General features: G+C 43.1%; 1 protein-coding gene across 1 annotated transcript; it reads left to right on the top strand.

The window, feature by feature from the left end:
- Nucleotides 1-635: 635 nt before the first annotated feature.
- Nucleotides 636-24406, top strand: IYD (iodotyrosine deiodinase). Its single transcript, XM_082474945.1, has 5 exons — nt 636-1111; nt 12615-12806; nt 15185-15344; nt 20425-20581; nt 22379-24406. The coding sequence occupies exons 1-5, from the start codon at nt 934-936 to the stop codon at nt 22559-22561; spliced, it is 870 nt and encodes a 289-aa protein (XP_082331071.1). The 5' UTR covers nt 636-933; the 3' UTR covers nt 22562-24406.
- Nucleotides 24407-25408: the final 1002 nt, after the last annotated feature.

Genomic DNA, 25408 nt, shown 5'->3' with positions numbered 1-25408 from the left:
CTGATACCTGTTAAAACATAGATGAACCTTGAAGACCTTCTACTAAGTGAAACAAGCCACTCACAAAAAGACAAATAACTCTATGATTGCACTTACGGGGGTTCCTAGAATAGTCAGAATCATAGCGACAGGAAGTGGGTTAGAGGTTACCAGGGCCTGTGGGAAGAGGAAGGGGGTAGTTATAGCGTAATGGTTAGAGGGTTTCTGTTTGGGATTATGAAGCAGTTTTGGGAAGAGTGGTGATGGGTGTACAACATTGTGAATGTACTTAATGCCATTGAACTGGACCCTTAAAAAGGGCTAAGATGGTAAATTTTATATTGATATTATTATATTTTATCACAATAAAAAAGTAGAAAACAATAGTTCATGCTGGTTGAAAAAAATTCAAATAATGTAGATACATATAAGGCAAAATGTGAGTGAGAGGCCTGAGATAGGCAATCCTTCCCTGTCTCCAAAACCTCAGGATAAGGGAGATTTGGTAATCGCTCAAAAGGGGCATGGAGACTGGTTGAGAAGGGGCCAACTCCAGGTGATTCCTAGCTTTGGGCCAGTTGAAGACATGCTGCTCTCAGAGAAAATCTACAGGAGAAAGAGTAAACACTTTCCACCACTGCTGGTAAGATCTAGTGCATTAAAGTGTTTCCTCAAATCCTGGCAATTATTGTCTAAGAATATATTGATTGAGCACACAGTTTAAAAAAGTGCACGCACCAGTGCATTCCCAGAGCCACAACACACCCGAGACACACGGCTGTGATCTTTTCTCCTTTGCAAAGTCCTCGCAGAGTCAGCGAGTTGACTCTGTTCCTTCCCCTGGCCCCCCTCTCCTTCCTTCACTCCGTCTCCCGGCATTCCCCACTCCTGTCCCTGTTTGTTTAAATAACAGCCTCGGAAGTATCGGCCCCATTCAGAATCAGCCTCACCACCATGTTTCTTCTGACTTCAGTCTTGGTAGGAGTTGTCTGCCTTTTGATGGTGTGGATCTTTAAAAGTGCTGATGGAGGCACCCAGAGAAGGAAGGGGGAGCCTAGAGCCAGGGCCGAGGCTCGCCCCTGGGTGGATGAAGACTTGAAAGACAGCACTGAAGTCCACCAGGTGGAAGAAGGTAAAGACACTGGCCATGTTGCTTGGTTTTCAACTTTTGTATTTTTAGGATGAGGGCAAGTGGATGGTGGGGCTTATGGAGAGGAAGAAACATAGGCAGGTCAGTTTCATCATCAACCTCTGTCATGCAAACAAATCAGTGTGTGACAGAGACATCATTTCTCTCTCGTGGTCAGCTTGTCACCTGCTGGCACCAAGCTCCCTTTATTCCTGGGTCCTCAGTAAAAAGCTGTTGAGGGGGTGACATTTTCCCTGGCTCCAGTCCTCTGAGGCTGCTAAAATCTTTCTGAAGGGGCACATCACAGGCTGGGGTGGCTGCGGGTTAAGTGGTCAGGTTTTGATCAAGAACTTTGGAATAAAAAAGGGGCATCTACCTAGGGGCTCGCTACCCTTCATTGCACCAGCCCAGTGGGTCACAGATAAGAGTGGCTGCTGTCCTCCAATCTGAGTGTCCAACTCAGTAGACAAGGCAATAAACAGGCAAACGATAGAGAGTAAAACAGAGACGAAATGGGTGGAACTGATTGTAAGGTGTTTTGAGAAGGCTTGGAGGTTTGGTGGGGCAGCTAGAAAAAGGCTGAAGCAGGCCTGGGGGATTACTAGGATATGAATACAAAGGTTAGGAGGCAAAGAGGAACAGAAAGAGCCTGAGTCCGGAACCCCGGGGAAAGATGTCAAGAAGATGGAAGGACTGTACTGACCAGGGGAGGGGTGAAAATGAAGTGGGGTGCTGAGGGCGGGCCAGGGCATGGTTGACCTGAGAAAGAAGAGGTGATGAAGGAGGCAGGCAGGAAGGGAGACGTTCTGGAGGAGCTTTGAGTAGTCTGTGTTTGAGGTTTGTCTGAGGTGGTTTTGTGGGATGGATTCGACTTGGAAGAGGCTCAGTGACTCTCAGCTGGGGTAGTAGTGCCTCCACCCTCCCTCCCTCCCTCCAACAGAGGCCACCTGGATGTGTGTGTGTGTGTGTGTGTGTGTGTGTGTGTGTGTGTGTGTGTGTGTGTGTGTGTTCTGAGTTGTCAGGATTGGGGGGTGGGGTATAGAGCTGGCACTCAGTGCTGGGAGCCAGCAGTGCTAAATGTACTGCCCAGGAGGATGCAAATCCAGGCAGCCTCCTAGCAGGGCAGCCTCTTACTCTCCCCCACTAACCCCGAATGCCAGTTATGCCAGTTGAGAAGCACTTCCGTTGAATGAGCACGAGACCCACTGTGAAGCTGAGTAAGGATCTGTGCCAGTAATGATGGGCTGGGCGGTGGTGACAGTGCGATGCAGAGGAAGGGGTGAATTAGAGGGACGGTCAAGGAAGAGCAGTAGGGTCTAGTAATAAATTAGATATCAGCAGAGGAAGAAGAGGGCACGATTTGGAGACTGGAGGAATCAGAATAACAGCTGTCATAAATGGGTGAGGGAAGAGGATCTGGTCTAAAGGGGAAGCTGTTGAATGTAGTGCAGGACGTGTTAGATTTGAGAGGATAGTGACCCACTGAAGCAGAAAGGCAGGGAGGTTTCTAGGTGAGGGATCCAGGCCACAGACACTGATTGGAGAGTCACCAGCATAGGGGTGATGCTTGGAACTTGGAAAACTAATGAATTCACTGGAGGGTATTGCTAGAGAGAAGGCTGAGGTTAGAACTTGGCGGGGCGGGGGGCATCTTCAGATAAGAGGAACTGCCAGGAGCAATGGACTCAGAAAAGAAGGTGTGGGAAAGGAGGGCCAGGGTAGTAATGACAAGCCCTCACATAGCACTTCCGGTATCCCATGTCACTTTTACATATGGTGCATCATTTAGTCTTCATAACAATACAGTGAGGCAGGCACTATTATCATATCCGTATTACAGGTAAGGAAACTGAGGCTCAAATCGGCTAAGTCACCTGCCCAAGCAATTAGTGGTAGAGTCAGGACCCAGGCAGGCTGGTTCCAGAGTCCAGGCCTACAGGCAATCTGCTAGGCTGCTTTTCCCAAAGAATGACCCAGAACAGAGGGGGCAGGAGATAGCCAGCAGGGTTAAACATTCCCTGAGAGACCAGAGGTAGTGTGTATCGAGGAAAGGCCACTGGATTTGAAGACCCAAGAGTTTGAGGGATACAGGCGGGTTGATAAGGCTGGTGGGGAACCAGGGACCTGGGGCTGGGCCTGAAGGTTGGGAAGAGAGAGCAAAGCTGTATGGCCCCGTTCTGCTTCTCCACCTAATGATTCACTTTTAATCCTCTGCCTCCCCACTCTCTCTTCCTCACACAGAGAAAGGAACTGAACACATAGTGGCTGCTCGGCAGCCATGAGCAAATCTCCCCCGAGTGCAGAGTTCACAGTCTCTTGTTGGGATTTTTGTTGTTTACATAAGTGATACTTACTGACGTCACACAGGCACACAGGTGGTAGGTAAGGATTAATGTTTAAACTCGGTCTCCTCTGCCACCCAAGTCCCTGCTCTTAACCATCGGGTGGGTGGACACAGTCTAAGAGAGGATGTATAATTGGAGGTATAATTGGAGAAGAGAAGGGATTCCATTACCAAGGAAACATGAGATGGTTTTGATAACAGCAAATAGATACCAGATTCAAACCATTTTGACAATTAACAATCAGGGACAAAACAGTAAAATAAGTATTATGGGCCATTCTAGTGTGAGTTAAGGAATATATGGGTACCAATCTAGCCTCCGCCAGGTCTGATTCACAAAGAATTCCTATTCGACATTCATAGATCAAGGAATCAGCATGTGTGTGGGGACGGGGGTGGGGAAGGGTCGGGGGTACAGAGAAGACATGCGGATTAGAAGTCAGACACAGACTTCCTCTGGGGACCAGTCACACATGGCATCCTGTTAACGCATTTCAGTTCCCTGTTTATCTGTAGCAGAGGTCTGAGGAGGAGAAATGACTGGTATTTAATCTCAAAGTGGAAACCTCAGATGGTTCCCTAAAATGAATGGGAAATACTGAACAAAAATTCTCCAGTCAGGCCCAGATTCATGAAAGCTCATGGATCTGGAAATAGGAGAAAAAGATATAGGAAACACATCTTATTAAGATGTGTCCATTTTAATGTTAGTGGGGATTTTCTTCACTCAGCTTCACTAGCCATCCAGAAGCTATTATTCTAACTGAAATTTTGATTGTCCCGGTGACCACTGAAAAAGCCTTTGTTAAAATTTTTATCTGGTGTGGGCAACACCTGAGAATAAAAATGTTCCCTCGGACTTGGGAAAGGACAGATTTTTATGTACCCATAGGCAGCTGTTTCAAACCTGTTCATTGGATCAATGACAACACATCTCAGTGAAAGCTTAACAAGTCAACCAATTAGAGATGGAATTACTCTAGTACCAGCCCCTCTGAGGGCCAACCAATCAACAACAGTCTCAACCAAGTAACACTGTTCCTGCAGATGATATCAACCCTCTTACATGCCTGGAAGTCCACCAATGCCTGAACTCCATGCTTCCCAACCAAGTGGTGTGCAAGAGCTAGCCTATGGGGCTAGCGAGAGCCAACTGATCAATGTTCAGGAAATTTGTGGGCCATTTGTTCAATTGCCAATAGCTTGAGATCGGGCCATGATGGGAGGGTTTACTCTATGGGAATTGGCAAGTGCTATAAACCAGGACTCTTTTTTTCCCCTCTTCTCAGAGAGCTGGTTTACCAGCACACCGCTGACAAAAACACTATGTAGGGCAGCACTCATGACCAGCATAGTTTTCCTTTGCCCGAGGAAGCAAAAAATTCAGCTTCATCTTTGCATTTCATCATTCTTTGGCACACCTACGTGTGCATACTTCTGCATGGCTAATTTTAAAAGGCTGGTCTACCAGGGCTCCTGTAAGACATTATGGTTCTAGGACAAAGGACAGGTAAATTCAAATTCAGATGAGAGAAGATTAGGGAAAGGAAAAGGCTTGAATGGAGATGTTGTCCTTGGGAGTCTGGGTGGGTTCTGCTGGGGAAAGTGAAGTTCAGCACAGAACACTGGGGACACCGGGGACACCACGAGAGGTAAAGGGGCTCAGAAAACAAGTTCTGTCAACTTCACCTGGGATAGCGTTGCTTTCTTCAAGGCCTTTCCATCTGGACATCCGCAGACTCCCCAGCCCCCAACCACCCTTGCTGCTGCTAGTGAGGTAGTGAGTCTATATTGCAGTCAGGGAGTCGGATGGCTGAGAGGCCCACGTAGGAAGCAGAATGATGGCTGAGACGGTGGGAAGGAGGCGTTCTCTGAGCCGGTGTTGAGCCTTGAAGCTGCTCTCATTGCCACCTTCAGAATCTGTCTACTGTGAGAGCCGTGTCACCCTGAGCCTTATTAATACTGGCGCTCAAGCCTCCCCAGAAATCGCAGGGAGGGAACAAGGATGACATGACACAAATTGGCCTTGTAGTTTCATAGCTGGAAAACATTCGGCCCATTTGCAAAGATTCTGTAGAAGTAGAACCGCAAAAACACAAAAGCAATTCACGTAGAGATGCAGCCAGAAAAATGCCTCTAAGTTAAACATTAAAGGATAGAAGTGGCCTAGAATTACTTGGTCATTAAACCTAATTATGGAGCAATTTAGGATTCTTTGGCATTCAAGCAATGCTAAAAGACGTGTTGGTCTTGGTGTCAATAGCAAACCCCATGTGTGACAGCACAGGACTTATATTAAAAGCAGACCACAGTAGTGTGCGTTTATTTTAGAATATGTGGGCTCCACAGCTTGAATGAATCCCCCAGAGTGGCTTGGCTGGTCTGGGGTGGAGGCGGGACAGCTGCGGAACAGAGGCTGTTCTCTTTCCTCTGGTGAGGGCTTATGCCTCGGGGGCAGTCAGGAGTTCAAGAGGAAGGAGAGAGCTGTGCTTTTTTTATCGGTTCACTGCCCTGAGATCCCTTGGAGCTTCTCTTCCAGCGGGCTCAGCCTGTCCCCTTTCCCAAGGCCAAGTGTAGACTTTCTGGGAGAGGCTCCAGGAAGAGCAGCGCCCCTGTGCTCTGCTTGGATGGCCCTTCTGGACAATCCAACCCAGTGGTGGTTGGGACCATTTGTCTGCTGTGCTCAGAGATAAGGCTGTGCTGATAAAGCTCAGGCAGCAGCCCCTTCATTCCGCTAGCGTAGGAGCGCCTACCCTGGACTTTAGCTGCTACAGAAACTGCCGAGTCATGCCCCTCGGCTGCCTTTAGTTTACACAAACGCTGAAGGGACCCAAAGTTAAAGAGACCTTGCATGCGTTGGCCCATTTTCCACTTACTGACTGCGGAGGTTGCCGGACTTCGTGACAAATGGTGTGGGAGTACCACTAGTGTTGAAGTCTTTGCTGACACATTTGCTAAGGTTCAGGGTTGACACTGATGCCATCTGGGTTCGGTTCAGGGTGGATTGCTAGAAAGCTGATAGGTGTTAGTTGCCACTCTCCCGTCACACTTACTTCCTCAAGCCAGCAGGGACGTGCTGTGTGGCATGGGGAGCTCTGCTCAACGTTACCTGGCAACCTGGATGGGAAGAGAATTTGAAGGGGGGGTGGATACACGTGTGTATGGCTGAGATGCTTTGCTGTGCACCTGGAACTAACACAACATTGTTAATTGGCTGTACTCCAATACAAAATAAAAAGTTAAAAAAAAATGTATACTTTGTGGGTCCCCACTGCCCCGGCTCGTAAAGCATAAAAAAAGAAGTTTCTCAGTACTAGCTGTGAGCTAACTGTGGTCCCTGTTGGTGCTGTAGTTGGGTTCTCAGTCTCTCTGAAGTCCCCTTTTCACGAGCGTTCCCTCTGGCCTTCTGTTCCCTGGCTTCATACACCCAAGAGTGAAGTGTGGGGTTGCTGCTGGGGGAGAAGGTCACTCTTCTACCTGAATTCCATCAGGAAAGTCGCAGACCCTCAGGGCCAGGCCCTGGCTCTTCTTACTCTCTTCCCTCTGTTCCTATTGTCATTCTCATCTTTATCTGAGGGCTCCCAAAGTGACATCTCGCCTTCTGGACATTTACTGCAGTCTTCCCTTATCCTCAGGGAATACGTTCCAAGACCCCAAGTGGATGCCTGAAACCCTACGTTTTTTCCTGTACATATGATAAACTTTAATTTAAATCAGACACAGTAAGAGAATATCCAAATTGCCAGCATCACTACTCATGTGCTTTGGGGTCATTATTAAGTAAAATCAGGGTTACTTGAACACAAGCAGTATCCTGACAGTCAACCGAGAGGCTACTAAGTGACTAATTGGGTTGGATACGTGGACAAAGGATTGATTCACGTGGGTGGGGGGATGGAGCAGGACAGGCATGAGATTTCATCATCTTACTCAGAATGGTGCACAATTTTAAACTTATGAATTGTTTATTTCTTGAATTTCCCTTTTCATATATTCAGAACATAGCTGGCCATGGGACACTGAAACCTCAGAAAGCAAAACCTCTGATAAGGGAGGATTACGGATTACTGTATTGGGGGAAAAAAACCACTGATTAAGGAGTTAAGAAACCTAGGCTATAGTTCTGGCTCCATGAAGGATTGCTGTGTGGTCAGGAGAAGTTAATTGTGCCCATTCATTCCTATTTCTACTTTTGTCCCACCTTCCCCAGATGGTTCATCTCTCATCCTCTTATCTCACTTAAGAAAGTGTCAAGTGTCTTTTCTTTTTTTTTTTTTTTCAGATGTTCTTATATCGATATAACAGTTGTAGTCAGTTGATCTACCCTTGTGGGTGTTTTTGGTAATTCGTTTCTATGGCCTTCTCATTAAAAAAAAAAACAACCCCACAAAAAAACCCTTAATTGTGAAATGTAATATGCTTACTAGAAAAGTGTATAAAAGATAGATGAATGGCTTAACAAATAATTTTAAAGCAAAAATCCACATAGTAATCACTTAGATCAAGAAATATAAATTTCCAGTACTCCATGAAACCCTGTATGTTCCTTCCCAGTAACAACCTCTTCCATACCCTATAGAAGTAACTATTATTTTGAATTTTATGGGAATTACTTCTTTGCTGGTCATTCTATTGGAAAATTACATATAAAATTTTTTTGAGGTCTAGGATACTGTTACTTATTCCAGGGAATAGTCACATTTGCACCTACCAGAACAGCAACATTCTGACACTCTGGGGCAACTTTAATCTGAGGTCAAGGTTTACGGTTCCCTGGATCACTCACAGGATATTACCTTAGGCTGTAAGTCACCAGGGCTGGATTACTTACATTTTACTCTTACTATTGAAACATAAATCTTCAGGCCCTGGATAGCCCTGGGGGTTTGACTTTGGTCACCATCCTTTTATCTCAGCTCAGCCTCATGGCAGTTTCTAGGTAATTGGAAAATATTCTCTGGACATTTGAGTGCTGGTCTACCTCTGTGGGTATTAACCTTCACCCAGATTTTGACTGTGATGTTCTACAGTCACAGATTAGCTCTTCAGTACTTAGAAGAAAATGTTCTAAATGTATTTTACTAAGGATTTTAGCTTTCTTTACTTTGGAGGTTTGGTGTAAATTATGTAAATAACCATTACTGGAAGTGAAAATCCTTTAGTAAATGTCACAAGAATCAGAATCATAACCAAAACATCAGTTAATCTATGGCATCAAAGTGGATTTGTATCTACTCAAAGAAGGAAGTAACAACTAATTATTTTCTGTCACACATTTGAAGGCATGGGATACACATTATATCAGGCAAATATTCATTGGCTTTTGGGTGGTGTGAATGATGAAGATATATGATAGCATTATATTCAGTTTTCTAAAGACACAGTTTAGGTAGTACAATAATAATTCAGGTGAGGCATACACATGCACACAAATAAACCTTAATGGTTTAAAACAATCTAAATTTGTTACTTTAATGAAAGTAAGTGCTGGGCATTTTCAGCAATTTTATCATCGTGAGCTCTGATTATCTGTTCTTATCTGAGTAGGAGTTGCCTCCTACTGGTGATATGGCTTCTCTGCACCTGTCCCCATCAGGCTGAAAAATATCAGAGCAGATTTAGGAAAGTCTTCAGCCTTTGTGTAAAAGAACCATCTACTCATTAGATTCCACTGATATTTTCAGTGTCTATTTCTTGGGAAGCCTTCTTGGTGAAACCTTATTTATGTGATTAAAATTCCCTGAAAAGTCCAACTCACATCAACTCATTCTGGTTTGATGTACCAAGGTCCACTTTCTGTAGTAGCCTCTTTTTGGTATCTTTTGCCTCCTAGATTCTAGGAGTTGATGAAGTCCAACAACAACCAGAAATCCAAGACTAACTCAAGATAAGCAAGGAGTGTATATATGTGTGTATATATATATATATATATATATATATATATATGTTCTCCATTCAAAGCATTCCTATTTTTAACACTTTTTAACTTTTTGAATACAGAATCTTAGAATTTCTTTCAGTTGAAATCTTTGTAGTCCACATTTAAATCTTTGTAGTTCAGATCAAAAGTACTGTCTACTCATGGGTTTGAAAGGAATGAAGAAACGCACGTATTCAGAGGTAGAGCTTCAGTTTCACCTATTGAATCCTCCATTGCATCTTCATCTTCTGCGAGATCTTGAGCTACAGATAATCGGTTTCCACAGCTCTCTGAACAGGAAGGAAATGGGGGAAAGCAGAAGTGGCAGAAGCAAGCAGGTGTAAAGATAAATTTGCTGTAGGTAAATTGAACAGATTTTTTTCTTATGGGTAATATTTTTGTATCTTGTTTAAGAAATCCTTCTTCTCTACAGGGTCATGAATATAGTCTCCTATATTCTTTTCTAAAAGCTTCAAAAATTAGTCTTTCATAATAAGAACCGTGGTGAGAGCAGGCAATATTCATTAATTTTCAATATCTGATGGAAGAGTTTCAATGTTTCACTACTAACTATGTAATTGGTTCTGGGTTGTTTTGGTGTTTTTCCCCATAGTTAGACTTTATCAGGTTAAGAAAGTTCCTTTCTACCCCAATTTACTAAGAGATGAATGCCAAATTTTATCAGACACCTTTTCTGCATTACAGTGATTATTAGCTTGTGAATGTAACAAACAACATTGCTTTTCTAATGTTAAGTTAACCTTGCATTCCTGGGGTAATCCCAACTTGGCCGAAGTGTATTGTTTTTTTATATATTGTCGAATTCTGTTTACTAATATTTTGGTTAGGACTTTTTGCATCTATATTTATGAGAAAGTTGAGCCTGTAGCTTTTCTTTCTTTTAATGTCCTAGTCAGGTTTGGTAGCAAGTGTGTGCTAGTCTTATAGAATGAGCTGGTGGGGAATGTTTCCTCTATTTCTATTCTTGGGAAGAGTTGGAGAAAATTTAGCAATAATTGTTCGGTGAGTGTTTGGTAGAACTCCCTCAGGAAGCCATCTGGGCCTCTTCCTAAGGGAATCTTTTTTTTTCCTGTGGCTGATTTTAAGATTTTGTATTTTATTATAAAAGGTGTGGGCTTCTTTTCTGTTATACTGCTTGGGATTTACTGGGCCTCTTGAATCTGTAGATCTGGCATTTTTCATATCAGATATTCTCTTTCAAATATGGTCTCTGCCACATCCTCTTTCCCATCTTCTGCTGTCACTATCATCACGTATATTAGAACATTCTCGCTCTGCTTTATTTTTCTTGATCTTTCTTTTATGTTTTCTATCTTTTGGTCTTTCCTTGCTCTTTTCTAGATAATTTCTTCTGAGTTGTCTTCAGTTCTTTAATTCTTTCTTTAGGTATGTCTAACCTACTATTAAACCCACCCACCAAGTTCTTAATTCTTTTCTTTTCTTTTTCAGTTCTAAAAGTTCTATTTTAAAATATTTTCTATGTCACTTTTCATCTTTTCCTGTACCCTACAGATTTATATATGTTTGTCTTTTTTTTTGCCCCTCTAAACCTAGTAATCATAGTTGTTTTATCTTTTGAGTCTGATAATTCCAATATTTGGAGAATTCGGTGTCTGACTCTATTTTTAAAAACCTATTCTGCTGTTTCTTGCTCAAGATATTTTTTTTGTATGTCTGGTTGTCTTTTGTGGGTTGCTGATAATTGTACTTAAAATTGTTTATATGTTGGCATTTGTTTCTGCTGGGTAATGGGGGTATTTTCAGGCAGGACCACACTATTCCAAATTCAAGTTTAAGGCAGGACCCATCAAAATGTTATAACCTCTTGGTGGCTGATTTATTTATTTAATGGCCATGCCATGTAGCATGCGTGATCTTAGTTCCCTGACCAGGGATGGAACCCATGCCCCCTGCAATGGAAGTGCAGTCTTAACCACTGGACCACCAGGAAAGTCCCTGATTTATTTATGATTCTTAGTTTTTCTAAGGATGTAGTCTTGGGGGTCCAGCTTGTTAGACTTCCCATCATATATGGGCCTGGGCTTTGATTTCTGTCCCTCTTGATCCCTGAAAATATAAAAATAAAAATTCAAATATACTGGGATTGGCAGATGTTATCAGGGCAAATGCAGCTTCTGTGCTTATTTACCTCTGCAGGATCATATTTTCCCTTCACTTTTGGCCTGGGAATTTCTTACTATGCTGTCAGTAACTCAATGATTTTAACAGGGCTTTATAAAAAATTATTTATTTCAAGATCTTAGTGGTTTTCAGGGGACTTCCCTGGTGGTCCAGTGGTTAAGACTCCATGTTTCCACTGCAGGGGGCACGAGTTCAGGGAACTAAGATCTGGCCAAAAAAAAAAAAAAAGATCTTAGTGTTTTCAGCCAATGGAGATTGTTTCAAATAAGTTAGTTCACCATTAACAGAAATTTGCATTTTTCATCTTTATGTACGTAAAAGTTTTCTTTTTCTTGATTTATAACCTGTCTGGGCTTTGAAGGACAGTCAAGATCAGAGTTTAAGGATTCTGTAGACCTATTTTTCACATTTTTTCTTGATGTTTTTGAGCTCATAACCTTACAGATATCTTGAGAAGTTTATTTCCTTCTCCCCAGTGACCACCTTATGACTATAAGGGAGTAAAAATAATTTTCCCTGGCTGAGACACCACTCCCCCATAATAAAAACAGATTAACAAGAGAAAAACAAACAGAAATTTAATAACATGTATTATCTCTTGTGTACATGGGAGAGACCCAGGAAAACTGAGTAACTCCCCCAAATAGCCTTAGCCACCACCTTAAATACCATCTTCAGATAAAGACAAAAGAAAGGTGCTGGGGACTGGGGAGAGCCAGTTATGGGAGGTTATCAGGAAAAGCAGACTAAACAAGGGTAAGATTGTTACAGAGATTTAAGTCCACACCTTCTCTGTTGACAGGAGTTTCTTGTGATTTAGAATCATTCTTCTCTTCCTGGTACAGAGGGGGAAACACTTCCAAATAGAGATTTCCTTTATAAATGTAAATGTCTCTTACAAAAGGGTGACTTCTACTCGGGTTTTCAGAACTTCTCCTGTGTCTGCGTTTCCTAAAAGTAGTCAACTCAAAATAATTCTTATGCTAAAGAGACATATTTTGGGAGAGGGGCATATTGCACTCCCCTTCATGACCAAGAGAGATCCTCTAATTTGCTGTCTTCCTTGTTCTTACTGGCAGACGCTGACGAATGGCAAGTGTCAGAGGAAGAGGTGAAACACGTCCCATTCTCCCACACCCGGTATCCTGAGAAGGAAATGCTTAAGAGATCCCAGGAATTTTATGAACTTCTCAATAAGAGACGGTCTGTTAGATTCATAAGTAATGAGCAAGTCCCAGTGGAAGTGATTGATAATGTCATCAAAGCAGCAGGTCTGTAAGTGCACAGTGGGTCTTTGAGAACATCCGCTACAAGTGACAATAGTGGAGCAATGTTGAAGTTCAAACACAGTGAATAAAGCCTGGAGTGATAGGTTTACCTGTAAAGTCTTACCCAGGTGTTGACTGACTGCCAGGCACAAGATGATTTCCACTTTCTACAAACTTTTAACTATACAAACTTCTCGGGAGCAGATGTGACAACAGTTCAAAACTTCTGAAATTATTCAACATTATAAAATTTGTGAAGAATGAAAATTTCTGAACACATTATTATACAACGGAAAAGAAACATCCTTACTTTCACCTCCCCTTAACACACACACACACACACACACACACACACACACACTCACTCACATTTATACATTTCTCTTTTGGGAACTGAATTTCTTATATTACACACCATGATGCTCTAGTACTGTATTCTAATGAACTAGCAAAATTTATTCATGTGAATTTGCAAAGTAAATCAAAGCAAGGCAAACATATTTCCCCCTCTTTTGCTTTTTATTTATTTATTTATTTGTCTGCTTCGGGTCTTAGTTGCGGCTCACGGGATCTTCGTTGCGGCGTGCAGGATATTTTTTTGCCGCAAGCGGGCTCAGTTGTGGCACCGGGGCTCAGTAGTTGCCCCATAGCATATGGGATCTTAGTTCCCTGACCAGGGATCAAACCCACGTCCCCTGCATTGGAAGGCGGATTCTTAACCACTGGACCACCAGGGAAGTCCCCCAAATGCATTTTCAATGTAAATTAATATCTATTCCCAGAGGAATAGATGAGAATTATAGAAAAAGGGGGAGGAGATATGAGAAAGCCCCCTATTCGAGAGTCTCCTCTGATTGGATTCTTATTCCTATATAAATCACGTTTAAGTTCATTTGCAGAAATGATTGCATGACTATTATAAACCCATTGCCCAAATTAAAAGGAAGTAAGAATAAAACAGTTCATTTCAGTTAAGAACACAAATGTACTAGATTGGTGAGTCCTTTATCTAACTAATAGCAGTTACTAAATTTCTTCTGTATATAGATCTGTATCTAAATATGTGGGTGTGTGCATATGACATTCAGAGAAGTTTGGCATAATTGAAAACATTAAGGGGCAACTTATTTCTTGTGTTTGGTGACACCAATATTTAGTTAACAGACGACGTGTACAAAGTGAACTGGAATCCCTCTGTTCAGAAATTTGGGCTTTATGTTTAGATTTGACTTGCATTTCACAGTTCAATCATGCCCTCTCTACCATGGGGACTGGTGGATGGCAAACTCATCAAGGCTGGCAGGCCTGAGACCCCTCCTGTAGAGTTTATGCCACTGAACTACTCACTAGGAAGAAAGGAATACTTGCTTCTGAAATATACCACCAGTGGGTCACCGTGGTCTACTTCTAGAAACAGCCATTTCTAGGACAGAGGGGTGACACCCAGATCAGAAGCTGGTCCAGTCCATGGCTGGAATCTTTTTTTTTTTTTTTTTAATATTTATTTATTTATTTATTTTGGCTGTGCCAGGTCTTAGTTGTGGCATGTGGGATCTTTAGTTGTGGCATGCGAACTCTTAGTTGCAGCATGCATGTCGGATCTAGTTCCCCGACTAGGGATCGAACCCAGGCCCTGTGCATTGGGAGCACAGAGTCTTACCCACGGGACCACCAGGGAAGTGCTTCTGGCTGGAATCTTAAAGGGAACTTAAGCTCCTTGGGTCCCACGATGCACTATGAAGCTTTGTCCGGGATATTGGGACAGATCCAAGTGTGGGCTGAGGTTTCCCAAAACCTGTGAGAGCTGGAAGACACTCTTCTGTGTGTCTGAGTGCCCAGGGCCAAGAATTCTCGTGTGTTCACAACAGGGCCACAAACCCCACAGTGCCACACTCAGAACTTTGATGTAGGCACTAAACAATTTATAGTTCAATTGCCTATTGGAGAGGGCTTTTGAAACCATTTTGCCATTTAAATTTTGCCATTTCCAATAAACTTCATGACTCGATCATTTTTCAAGAATATCAAAACAAACAGCATTTTGGAGGATTTTGGCTATCAGAGCTTCCCATCTGTGTTCCCTTATTGATCACAGAGTAGTTCCTAGGGATGTTTTCTCTCACATGATTAGAGAAGCAGTGATAAATTCCCAAAGCCTAGGAACTACTGGCCTTGATCTCAGTTAGTTGGTTTGGAGACCCTGACAGAGATGCTGAACAAAACGGGCCTGGCAGCAGCATCCCAGAGGCTACCGCCAGGCATTTTGTGTGTCAGGTGATCTAACTTCATTTTGAGCAAATGTGAGTTATATTTATTCTTAATTAACAGTCTCAGATTTTTCTTGCAGTTTCAATTTCTGATTTTAATTTAATGGGTGATAGGAACAGCCCCAAGTGGGGCCCACACAGAGCCCTGGACCTTTGTGGTTGTGAAGGACCCGGATGTGAAGCATAAGATTCGGGAGATCATTGAGGAGGAAGAGGAAATAAACTACTTGAAGAGGATGGGACCTCAATGGGTTTCAGACCTGAAGAAACTGAGGTACAAAAGTGGGTAGAATTAGGCATCTTTGGTTTGGCTTCCTAAAATGAAATAACTATGACTTTAGTTTCTTGGTTTTGTTTTAGGTGTTAAAAAGTTTCATTTTACCTGTGGAAGAAATAATGGAAATTAAGTCAGGCCTCACCGCTGAATTGCCTTGAGCACACGTATTGCGCAGGGGTGAGGGATGTCAACTGGAATCACATCTGGGTTCACATCGTAGCTCTGGTTTTCCAGTTGCAAGACCTTAGGCGTTTGCTTACTCTCTCTAAGTGCACTAGTCTGGTTTCTCCAGAGAAACAGAATCAATGGAGAGAGAGAGAGACAGAGAGAGAGAGAGAGAGAGAGATAGAGAGAAACAGAGAGAGAAAGAGATTTATTATAAGTAATGGGCTCAAGTGATTATGGAGGCTGAGAAGTCCCACGACCCAGCAGACCCAGCAGAGTCGATGGACTAGCTCCAGTCTGAGACCAAAGGCCTAGGAACCAGGAAAACCAATGTGTAAGTTGCAGTCCAAGTCTGAGTCCAAAGGCAGGAGAAGACTGATGTCCCAGCTCAAAGACAGTCAGGCAGAAGGAGAAAATTCTCCCTTATTCCGCCTGTTTTGTTCTATTCAGGGCTTCAGCGGTTTAGATGAGGCCCACCTACGTTGAGGAGGGCAATTTGCTTTACTCAGTCTGCCAATTCACATGTTAATCTCATCCAGAAACATCCTCACAGACACACCCAGAATAATGTTTAACCAGCTATCTGGGTGCCTTGTGGCCCAGTCAAGTTGACACATAAAATCAAACATCACACTTCTGTTTTCTCACCCAAAACGATAATGTTAAAAACTTGGTATCAGGATTAGATAAGATAGAGGCTAAGAGTAGGGCCTTAGAAGCTAGAGTGCTTGGGTTCAAATATGAGGTCTACCGCTTATTAACCTATCTGTGCCTCAGTTTCCTCATCCATAAAATGGGAATAAGTCTAGTATCGACTTCATTATGAAAATTAGATGAATTTGTAAGCACTTAGAACAGTCATGGCACATAGTAAGGGCCATATGAATCTGGTAAATAAATAGGCTATGACCCAAATAATTATTAGTAAATACTTCTGAGGATCTTGAGCGAAGTAAATTACATTTTCCTATAAATAGTCTTGTACATGATCTCACTCAGCAGGCTTTCATTTTAGTACATGTTTAGTAAAAGTACAAATTTAGTACAGGTATAATATTCATTAGGCATTAGTAACTTTGCAGGCTTCCTTATCTCCAGGGACGAAGCGGATTGGAATTCAGTGTAAGTGGCTTTACCGTGAGGCTTCAGCGTATTCGGGTAGACATGTGCAAGGTTTCATTTTTTTTCTGGAAACTACAACTAACTATGCTTGTTAATCCCACTTTTCCCATTGAGGACCAGTCACCCTACACAATATCTAGGATGGATTCCATAATTTCTCAGTCATTTTTGTAGTTAAAACTGTCACTTCCAAGTTTTTCCGACTCAGCCTTGTCATTTTAAAACGCTGGTCACAGGGTCCTCTTTACAAATACTGCCCTCCCCACAGAAGCATCTCCTTTCCCTTCTAACCCCTTCTCAGGCTGAGTATGAGGAAGGATGGGGCACAGATATTTGTCCTGACCTCTCAGAAGGCCCTGAGGGGAAGCCAGCTCGAGTTCTTGGCACGTAGAATGTAGAGGTACTCATGCCTCTGGCTCTCAGCTCTGGGCCTTTAGCGGCCAGTTCCAGCACCAGCCATCCAGTACCCAGTGTGACACAAGCCTAAGAAAAGGCAGTGGGATCTCCGTCTTGTGGGGGTAAAGTGGGACTTCTGCTCCGGTAGACAGGGCTGGGTGGTGAGAAGGATGGCCTCTAAGTCCTACTCCTGTCTCATTTATTTGCCCCAGAGGACAGTTTTTCTCCTGAGATATTTAAACCCTATTGAAATTGATGTCTATTGGCGTTGTAACTTATGGCTGTGTTCTGGAATAAGTGCAGGATAGTAATAATGAATATATAAATCTCATTGCATATTCATGAGAAAAAACGGATGGGTAAAGTCGAGTCTCTCTTCTTAGAGAGCTGCTGTGCTGTGTGTGTGCAGCACCTGCAAAACGCTGCCCGCCCCGTCACCCCGCAAAGAAGGCAGCATCAGTTGCTCTCTTGTCTCTACGCTCAGAGCACCTAATACACACCTTCCGTGCATTTAAAATAGCCATTACCACATAGTTATTTAATTATTGGCCTACTTTTCTTCTCATTTTATAGGCCATATTTTAGAAACCTTTGTGGTACACCAAGATACTCTGGAGAATCCAATTAACATTATAGACTTTCTCTGCAGACAATATGCGTGCACACACCCACACCCACACACACACAGACAGATATACATATATATACACACATATATAGTCTCTAGGGTCCAGGGACCTCCAGTTTAAAAAAGTCTTATATTGTAGCACCTAGCACAGTGCTGATGCGTGGTAGGTAATTAAATAACTGTTTGTTAAATTGCATCACAAATGAACATATGTCCTGACAGCCAGTTTGAGTCAACTCTGAAACTCATAGCTGTCGTTAAAGGCTTGATATACAATCTGGTCCAACCTACCCATCAAACCTTCTTCTCCTGCTGCTGGCGTGAGACCCTTCACCCCAGGTGGAAGGTGCTAATTGTCCTTTATTTATTTATTTATTTATTTATTTATTTATTTATTTATTTATGGCTGTCTTGGGTCTTCGTTTCCGTGCGAGGGCTTTCTCTAGTTGTGGCAAGCGGGGGCCACTCTTCATCGTGGTGTGCGGGCCTCTCACTATTGCGGCCTCTCTTGTTGCGGAGCACAGGCTCCAGACGCGCAGGCTCAGTAATTGTGGCTCACGGGCCTAGTTGCTCCGCGGCATGTGGGATCTTCCCAGACCAGGGCTCGAACCCGTGTCCCCTGCATTGGCAGGCAGATTCTCAACCACTGCGCCACCAGGGAAGCCCTAATTGTCCTTTCTTAACAGGCCTCGGCACGTTGCTATCTTTTTATTAGCTGTAATATGATGTCATGATACATTCTTGTAAAACTGAACAAACCCAAAATACTAGCTACCAATGTATGCCTAGGCAAAATAAGTACAAAGATTAGTAAACATTACTAACCTGCCTCTGACCTAGTAAATTGCTTATTCTTCACCTCATATTTAAAAATTGTTTTGAATTATTCACTGTAAAATAATACGTAGTAATAATAATAATATTAGCTAACACATACATGGTACTATGTACTAGGTACTATTCTAAGCACTTGATCTATTTGGACTGATTTTACTGTCATAATAACCATTTGAGGTGAGTGTACAAAAGTACATTTTACATTTGAGGACACAGCTGTGAGAAGGTGAGTGGGTTGCCCAACATGGCAAAGCTAGATGACTCCAGTTTTTTTTGTAAACTATTAACATTCTCCTGCTTTGTAAAGAGAAAAAGAATTGATACTGGTCAAATGTGAATAAGCTGGTTGAAGTATGGTAAAGTAGCTTTGAGAATGTAATGTATAGAAATTAGCAGTATACAAGGAACTGTAGAAAATACACACGTGGGTTTAATGTGTTTTAAAACAAGGAAGTGGGGCTTCCCTGGTGGCACAGTGGTTGAGAATCTGCCTGCTAATGCAGGGGACATGGGTTCGAGCCCTGGTCTGGGAAGATCCCACATGCCGCGGAGCAGCTAGGCCCGTGAGCCACAACTACTGAGCCTGCGCGTCTGGAGCCTGTGCTCCGCAACAAGAGAGACCACGATAGTGAGAGGCCCGCACACCGCAAAGAGGAGTGGCCCCCGCTTGCCGCAACTAGAGGAAGCCCTCGCACAGAAACGAAGACCCAACACAGCCATAAATAAATAAATAAATAAATAAATAAATAAATAAATAAATAAAAATTAAAAAAAAAAAAACAAGGAAGCATAACTAGGCTAAGAATGAAATGAGTGGTGACTATCTCTTGCTTATTGATGACATAATTTACCCTAAGGAAAAATTCCAATATATAGCATTGTATGAGTATCTTTCCTTTGAATATCTGAGCTAGAGTGAAGCGTTTGCCAAAATGTATGGGCAGGGTAATGAAATAGAGAAAGATATGCTCTTATCTGGAAAATAAAAATGGAAACTCAACATTTATACCTCCTGTGAGTTACCTCCCACTCCCACAAAAGTTTGCTTCCTTTTCTCCATAACTAGGCTAAGAATGTTACCATCTGCCCACCTGGAATTTCGGTTCAAACTCACTGTCATCTTTTTCTTCTCCCTTGTGCACTCCTGTGCCAGATCTGTCAGCTCCTGCCTCTACAACTCTCTAAGTTCTCCTGGGCCATTTCCATTGTCTCCTATCTGGTCCCGTTTGAGCTGGTCCTTTGCCCACACCAATCTGCCTCTTTGTGAAACAGATCCGATCGTGTGATGCTTTTGCTCAGAAGCTTGTGATAACTTTCCATCACCCACTGAACAAAGTCCAGGACCCTGCAAAATCTGTATGAAAACTGCCAGCCTCCCAACCCGTGCCCCACCACGCACACCATCCTCCAGCCCACCAAGCTTCTGAAATTCCCTGTCCGGACAAGCGTTCTCCTTCCGATTCTGCCTTTTGCTCATCCCTTCCCTGGGCTGCCCTTCCCAATGCCCCTTCTTTAGCTGGTCTTCAGTGCCCCGCCTCAAGAGAAACTTTGGAAATATTCTGACAATCTCATTCAAAACTAACATTTTATTTTTGGGCTCCTAAGGCCCTTGTCTTATATTTCTTTAATAACACTTACCAGGTTTTAGTTTGCTAAATTTGGCTTACTGCCCTCTGGGTTATAGGATCTATCTTTGTATCTTTCAGCATTTCACGTGTCTTGCTATATCAGGCCCTTATTAATACCTGTTTACTGACTTTGGATAGAAAAAGGTAAACATGACGTGAACAAAAATCCTACTCTTTTTCAATTTAAACATGAAAGACAAGTAAATGTTTCTATTTTTAATGCATATAAGGTGGTAAACAGGGAACAAAAAAACCATCAAGAGAAAATATTCTTCTAAATATCTTTTTTTTCCCCCTTTAGGACCAACTGGATTAAGGAGTACTTGGACACAGCCCCTGTTTTGATTCTCATTTTCAAACAAGTACACGGTATTGCTGCAAATGGCAAGAAAAAGACCCACTACTACAATGAGATCAGTGTTTCCATCGCTTGTGGCATCCTCCTAGCTGCCCTGCAGGTATGTCACCCTCCCACTGGGCCCAAGAGACAGACTTAATACTTGGGGGCCAACTGTGGTTTCATTTGCAAATTTCAGCTGAGTTTCCAGTTCAGGGACAGGAATTCCTCAGTAAGGGAATTCTGATGTAAAAACTGCCTCTGGAAACCTGGATTGGTGCTTCAAACAAGCTGGCATCCTTCCTGGAAATTTACTTCTAACATTATTTAAGGGTCAAAAAACGGTCGCTGTGTTTGCCTTCATCTGTAACGACATGAAGCTTTTAAGGGCTTTAGTAAACACCCGTGAAGAGCTTCAGAGCCTGAAAGCTCCAGGGCACGGCTTCTCAGCTGCGTTGTCTGAGCCAGTGGGATGATTCAATAGCTATAAGGGGAACTCTATCATAGAGCTCCTGTCCTCAGAAGTTGAGTTTACATCGTATTGCATTAGAAAGATGTCCATGTGCTTAAAAAAATTCCATCTACATAGTAGCTACAGCCATGCAAAGCGTGAAACAGAGCAGGATTGAGGTCTGCCTTTCACATGGTTCAAGTCATTCACTCAGCAGATATTTTCTGAGCTCCTTCTATGTGGCAGATCCCAGGAGTCACCAGGAATAGTCACCTCGTGAGCTGTATGTTCTGGTGGGGACTGCGGTCCTGGGAGAGGGTGGAGAGTGACAGTAAACACGTGAAATAAATAAAACAAACAGGATTATAAGAGTGAATGAGCCTACTTTCAAGGCACAGTAGATTCCAAAAAACTTTGTGCTTCTTCGTTATCTCAAAGAAAAATGTGTTTGCTGAAAACTTGCAAAATAGTCATTGTGACATAAAAGGGGAATGTGTTTTTAGATGACTTGAAAAACAGTTCCAAAGGAGCTGGCATCCTATTTACCTCCTGACTCTGTAACAGATAAAGGAATTGCTGTGCAACGTCAGACCGCAGGGCACCGCCCCCGTCCTAGATAGGGTCCCTGACGAGGCAGTTTAGGCTTGGCGTGGGTTCCCTTCACCTGTGGTTTCTGTGCATTCCAATCAGCAACTTCTCCCACTTTACTGTGGAGTTTGCTGCCCTCTAGCTTTCTGTAAGGCATAAGTCTGAGTGTAGGTCTTGATTTGTGAAGGAGGAAGGAATCTTCTGGAAGCCCTTGTCTGGGCAGATTGCACAGAGACTGGAGGCGTGCTCGACCCCCAAAGGCAGTTCCAGAACCTCCTTCTGGTCCAGGCTTAGCGATGACCATCTGACGGGAAAAGCAGGGGGGCATAGAGAGGACCAACTGGGAAAGCGTCTTGAAGCTACACGTGATTTTTATCGGATGTTTATTATTCGAGGGGGCTGGGAAGAGGTTGGTGGAGTATTTCCTCTACCTCTTACATACCCCTTGGCCACTCGGTCCTCCATCACTGGACATAGGTATTTTCAGCTGGGGATGGCGCTCTGCTGCCACGGTTGGTTATATAACCCCAGGAACTGCCCTTTGTTTTTCCATTCCTTTGGTGTAGTTGGATTCCCCACATTTCTTTCCATGAAATAACCATTCCCATTTCTTAAGCATCAGTGAAAAGTGACTGGTGTTTTCTTCTCTGAGAAGCTTCCCACTGTTTGGTTAAGAGAAAGTGGGGTCTGGGGAGGTCCAGGAGGGCAGGTACGATTCAATACACCATGGCCCAAGCTGGTCGTCTCTTTGCCGCCCAACTTCAGGGAAATGATGGGACAAGCAAATCCTGTAGGGAGTAGAACATGCCCAGGCTAGAAGCAGAGCTGGGGTTTTGCCTGCTGACTTGAAAATGATTTCTTTTCCTCTCCTGTTAACAGAACGCGGGACTGGTGACTGTCACGACCACTCCTCTCAACTGTGGCCCCCGTCTGAGGGTACTCCTGAACCGCCCCGCAAATGAAAAGCTGCTGGTACTGCTCCCTGTGGGGTACCCCAGCAAAGAGGCCACGGTGCCTGACCTTGCACGGAAGCCTCTGGATCAGATCATGGTGACTGTGTAGGCAGGGCACAGGCAGGGACCTGCTGGAAGGTGATGCCCCCCACTCCTTTCTCCTGTTCCTTTTGGGAGTACAGGCTGCTCTCTCCCTGGGCGCTCCGTCTCCCTGGCACTCCACTCCGCGGGGTTGACCTCTCTGTGCGCGAAGAAACCTTTGCACTTTCCACAGCACTTTGAGTCTGAGGAGCCCTGATTCTGATAGTGTGATTAGCTGAACCATACAGAGTAAGAGATGGATAGGTATGTTCTCTTCCATTTCTTATCCACTTTGGAAATGCATTAAATTTTTGCTAAGAACATGCCCTTGGTTTTTAAAGTTTTGTAATTGTTCCAGAAAAATCACGGGTGATTTTTTTCTTTCACTCTTTAAAAACTCAAAGAAGAAAGAGTCATCAGAAAATTTAATATAGTCCCAAGAATTCAGCTATGTGATGATTTTTAAATTTAAATTTAGACTGATCAAACGGTTTTCTGCCCTCTGCTTTCTGGTGGCTTTTAGGCAAGGATGTACTTTTGAGATGCACTCTTCCTGAGCTTTATGGATATTCTGCCAGTTTTTAATGAGTAACCTTCAAAATAATTAAAACATCACAAACACAGAACAGAACAGCACGTGCTTGTGTAGACGGGCAACCATCTGGACCTACACATGGTTAGTCGCATTGTCCAGAGTGCATGTTGCAGCTGCCTCGCACCAGCTCGTTGAAGCTGACGGTTAAATATTCAGGAATTTTGTGAGCCAGTTATTAAACCATTTGCAGCTTGAAATTGCCCACGGTGGGAATATTTACACCATGGCAACCGGCAGGCACACAAATCAGGGCTTGCTTTCTTTTTCTTAAAGGGAACTGTTTTCCAGACACTAGGGAGTTCTAACTGTGTTCCCCTTCTTTTCTACTCTCCTCCATGAAACACACTTATCCTCTTCCTCCAGATGGCAGTCACACTGTATGCAGCCGATGGGGTCACTGGGTGCCGGGCGGGGACTGCCAGCTCTAGCCCTTCACCTGTCACCCTCTGTCTTCCCTTCCAGGGCGCTGCTCACACAGGTACACTCGGAACTCAGATAATTGCTCATCAAAAGCAACTCTACTCACCTCTCTATCTCCTTCCACTGTCTTTTTTCTCTTCTATTTTTTTTTTTTTTTAAACTCAGATCCCTCCAGAAAAACTCTCCTGCCTCTTTTCACTTCATTCGTGTGTCACACGGTACATTGATAAGGTCATCAATAGTATCATTGATAAGAGTCAGAGCTGGTGACAAATCTGTATCAGAGAAAAGGAAGAATTTTTTTCCCTTTACAATATAATTAGAGGGAATTCCCTGGTGGTTCAGTGGTTGGGACTCGCCCTTTTCACTGCTGAGGGCCTGGGTTTGATCCCTAGTCGGGGAACTAAGATCCTACAAGCCACGTGGTGTGACCAAAAAAAAGAAAAAAAAAAGAAATAAGACTCTTAAAAATATGTGCATATAATTAGATATTACAAGAACCTGTGCTGTCGGCCTCTGAAGCACCCAGAGTCTCTTTTAGAATCTCCAAAATCTTCCATCGAAAATCTTTTTCTCTCTAAACGTGCTTTTCCCCAAGTCTACACATTTTACTAAATACAAACGTTCTTATGTTTTGTTTCTATTCTTTAAAAAAAAATTATTAGTATTGTGATAGTTATTTGTCCTGAACTCTTATCGTAAACGAGCATTGTTTTAACAACATTGTGGCTTTGTTAGATGTATGTGAACTGCGCTGGGAACCTAGTCACTGTACTTCAAGTTGTTTTTAACAGGAAAAAGATACTCTGAGTTCCAATAGCAGAACAATAAACACTTTGGCATCACGGTGCAAAGAAACTGAAGTTATATTTATGAACTTCTCTTCTATTTCGGATGTTTTGAAGCTGTTTGAGCCCATGGAGCTCTTTGCTAGTTTTAGGGCAACCTGCTGAGGAGCCGCAGGTACGGGAGAACCTTGACCCCCAGGTGTGGGTTGGAGGAGGAATCCGGCCACTGGTGGGGGTCTGAGTGCAGTTGTTCAAGTGCAGAACCCCTTGAGAGGAAAGTGGAAGTCTTATCACATGGGTTAGGGCCCTTGAGCAATGGGTTGATCTGGTCACCTTCTAATCATGCCCCCCAGAAACACAGCCCTGATTTCTCATGGATGCTGAACACATTTGCAAAGGTACAGATCTGGGGGATGCTCCAGCCAGCTTTCTCTTTGGGGGATGGAATTATTAGTAATTCTTAATCTGGACAACACAGCATAGATGGGCCTGGATTCAAGTTTCCCTTCTGCTGCTCCCCAGCTTGGTGGCTGTGGAGAACTGAATCTGTCTCAGCCTCATTTTCTTCATCTGTAAAATGAGGATAAATGCAGTGCTTATTACCTCAGGGCTTCTGTGGAGACCGAGTGTGATGATTCACATGTAGTTCCCGGCATAGGGTAGGTGACACATGGTGTTAATTTTGGGCTCTTGATATTATTATTAGTGCTATTATCACTATCATTGATACTATGTGCTATGCACATTTGACCACAAAAATTAAAAAATAAAATGACACCCTTTAAGAGTCTTGTCCTTAATGCACAAAATCATCTTAAAATGTAAAAGGAAGGTGTTCTGTCATCTCAGCTTGAGCCTGAGCTGTTTTGAGGATTTAGGTTGACTTGGTTGTTTCTGGTGGGTTCTGGGAGCCTCTGGATGGGACCTCAGAGTCTATTTAATAATAAGGTCTATAAACAGAGATCTACTTAATAGTAAGGAAAAGGGTCCTTGGAAAACTTATTTTCAGGGAAGGGAGACTGGAGACATATAGTAAGATCCTATGATGACAATCAGCGTCAGAAAAAAGGGG

Source organism: Balaenoptera physalus (assembly GCF_965194825.1).
Source record: "Balaenoptera physalus genome assembly, chromosome: 9".
Taxonomy (NCBI): domain Eukaryota; kingdom Metazoa; phylum Chordata; class Mammalia; order Artiodactyla; family Balaenopteridae; genus Balaenoptera; species Balaenoptera physalus.
The sequence above is the reverse complement of the archived record's forward strand: the minus strand, read 5'-3'. Positions and strand labels throughout refer to the sequence as shown.

Excerpts from the sequence above, each read along its gene's own strand:
- IYD (XM_082474945.1), top strand. The coding sequence starts at position 934 with ATGTTTCTTCTGACTTCAGTCTTGGTAGGAGTTGTCTGCCTTTTGATG. Across the intron at positions 1,112-12,614 it reads AGTCCACCAGGTGGAAGAAG|ACGCTGACGAATGGCAAGTG; the intron begins GTAAAGACACTG and ends TCTTACTGGCAG. Across the intron at positions 20,582-22,378 it reads TCCTCCTAGCTGCCCTGCAG|AACGCGGGACTGGTGACTGT; the intron begins GTATGTCACCCT and ends TCCTGTTAACAG.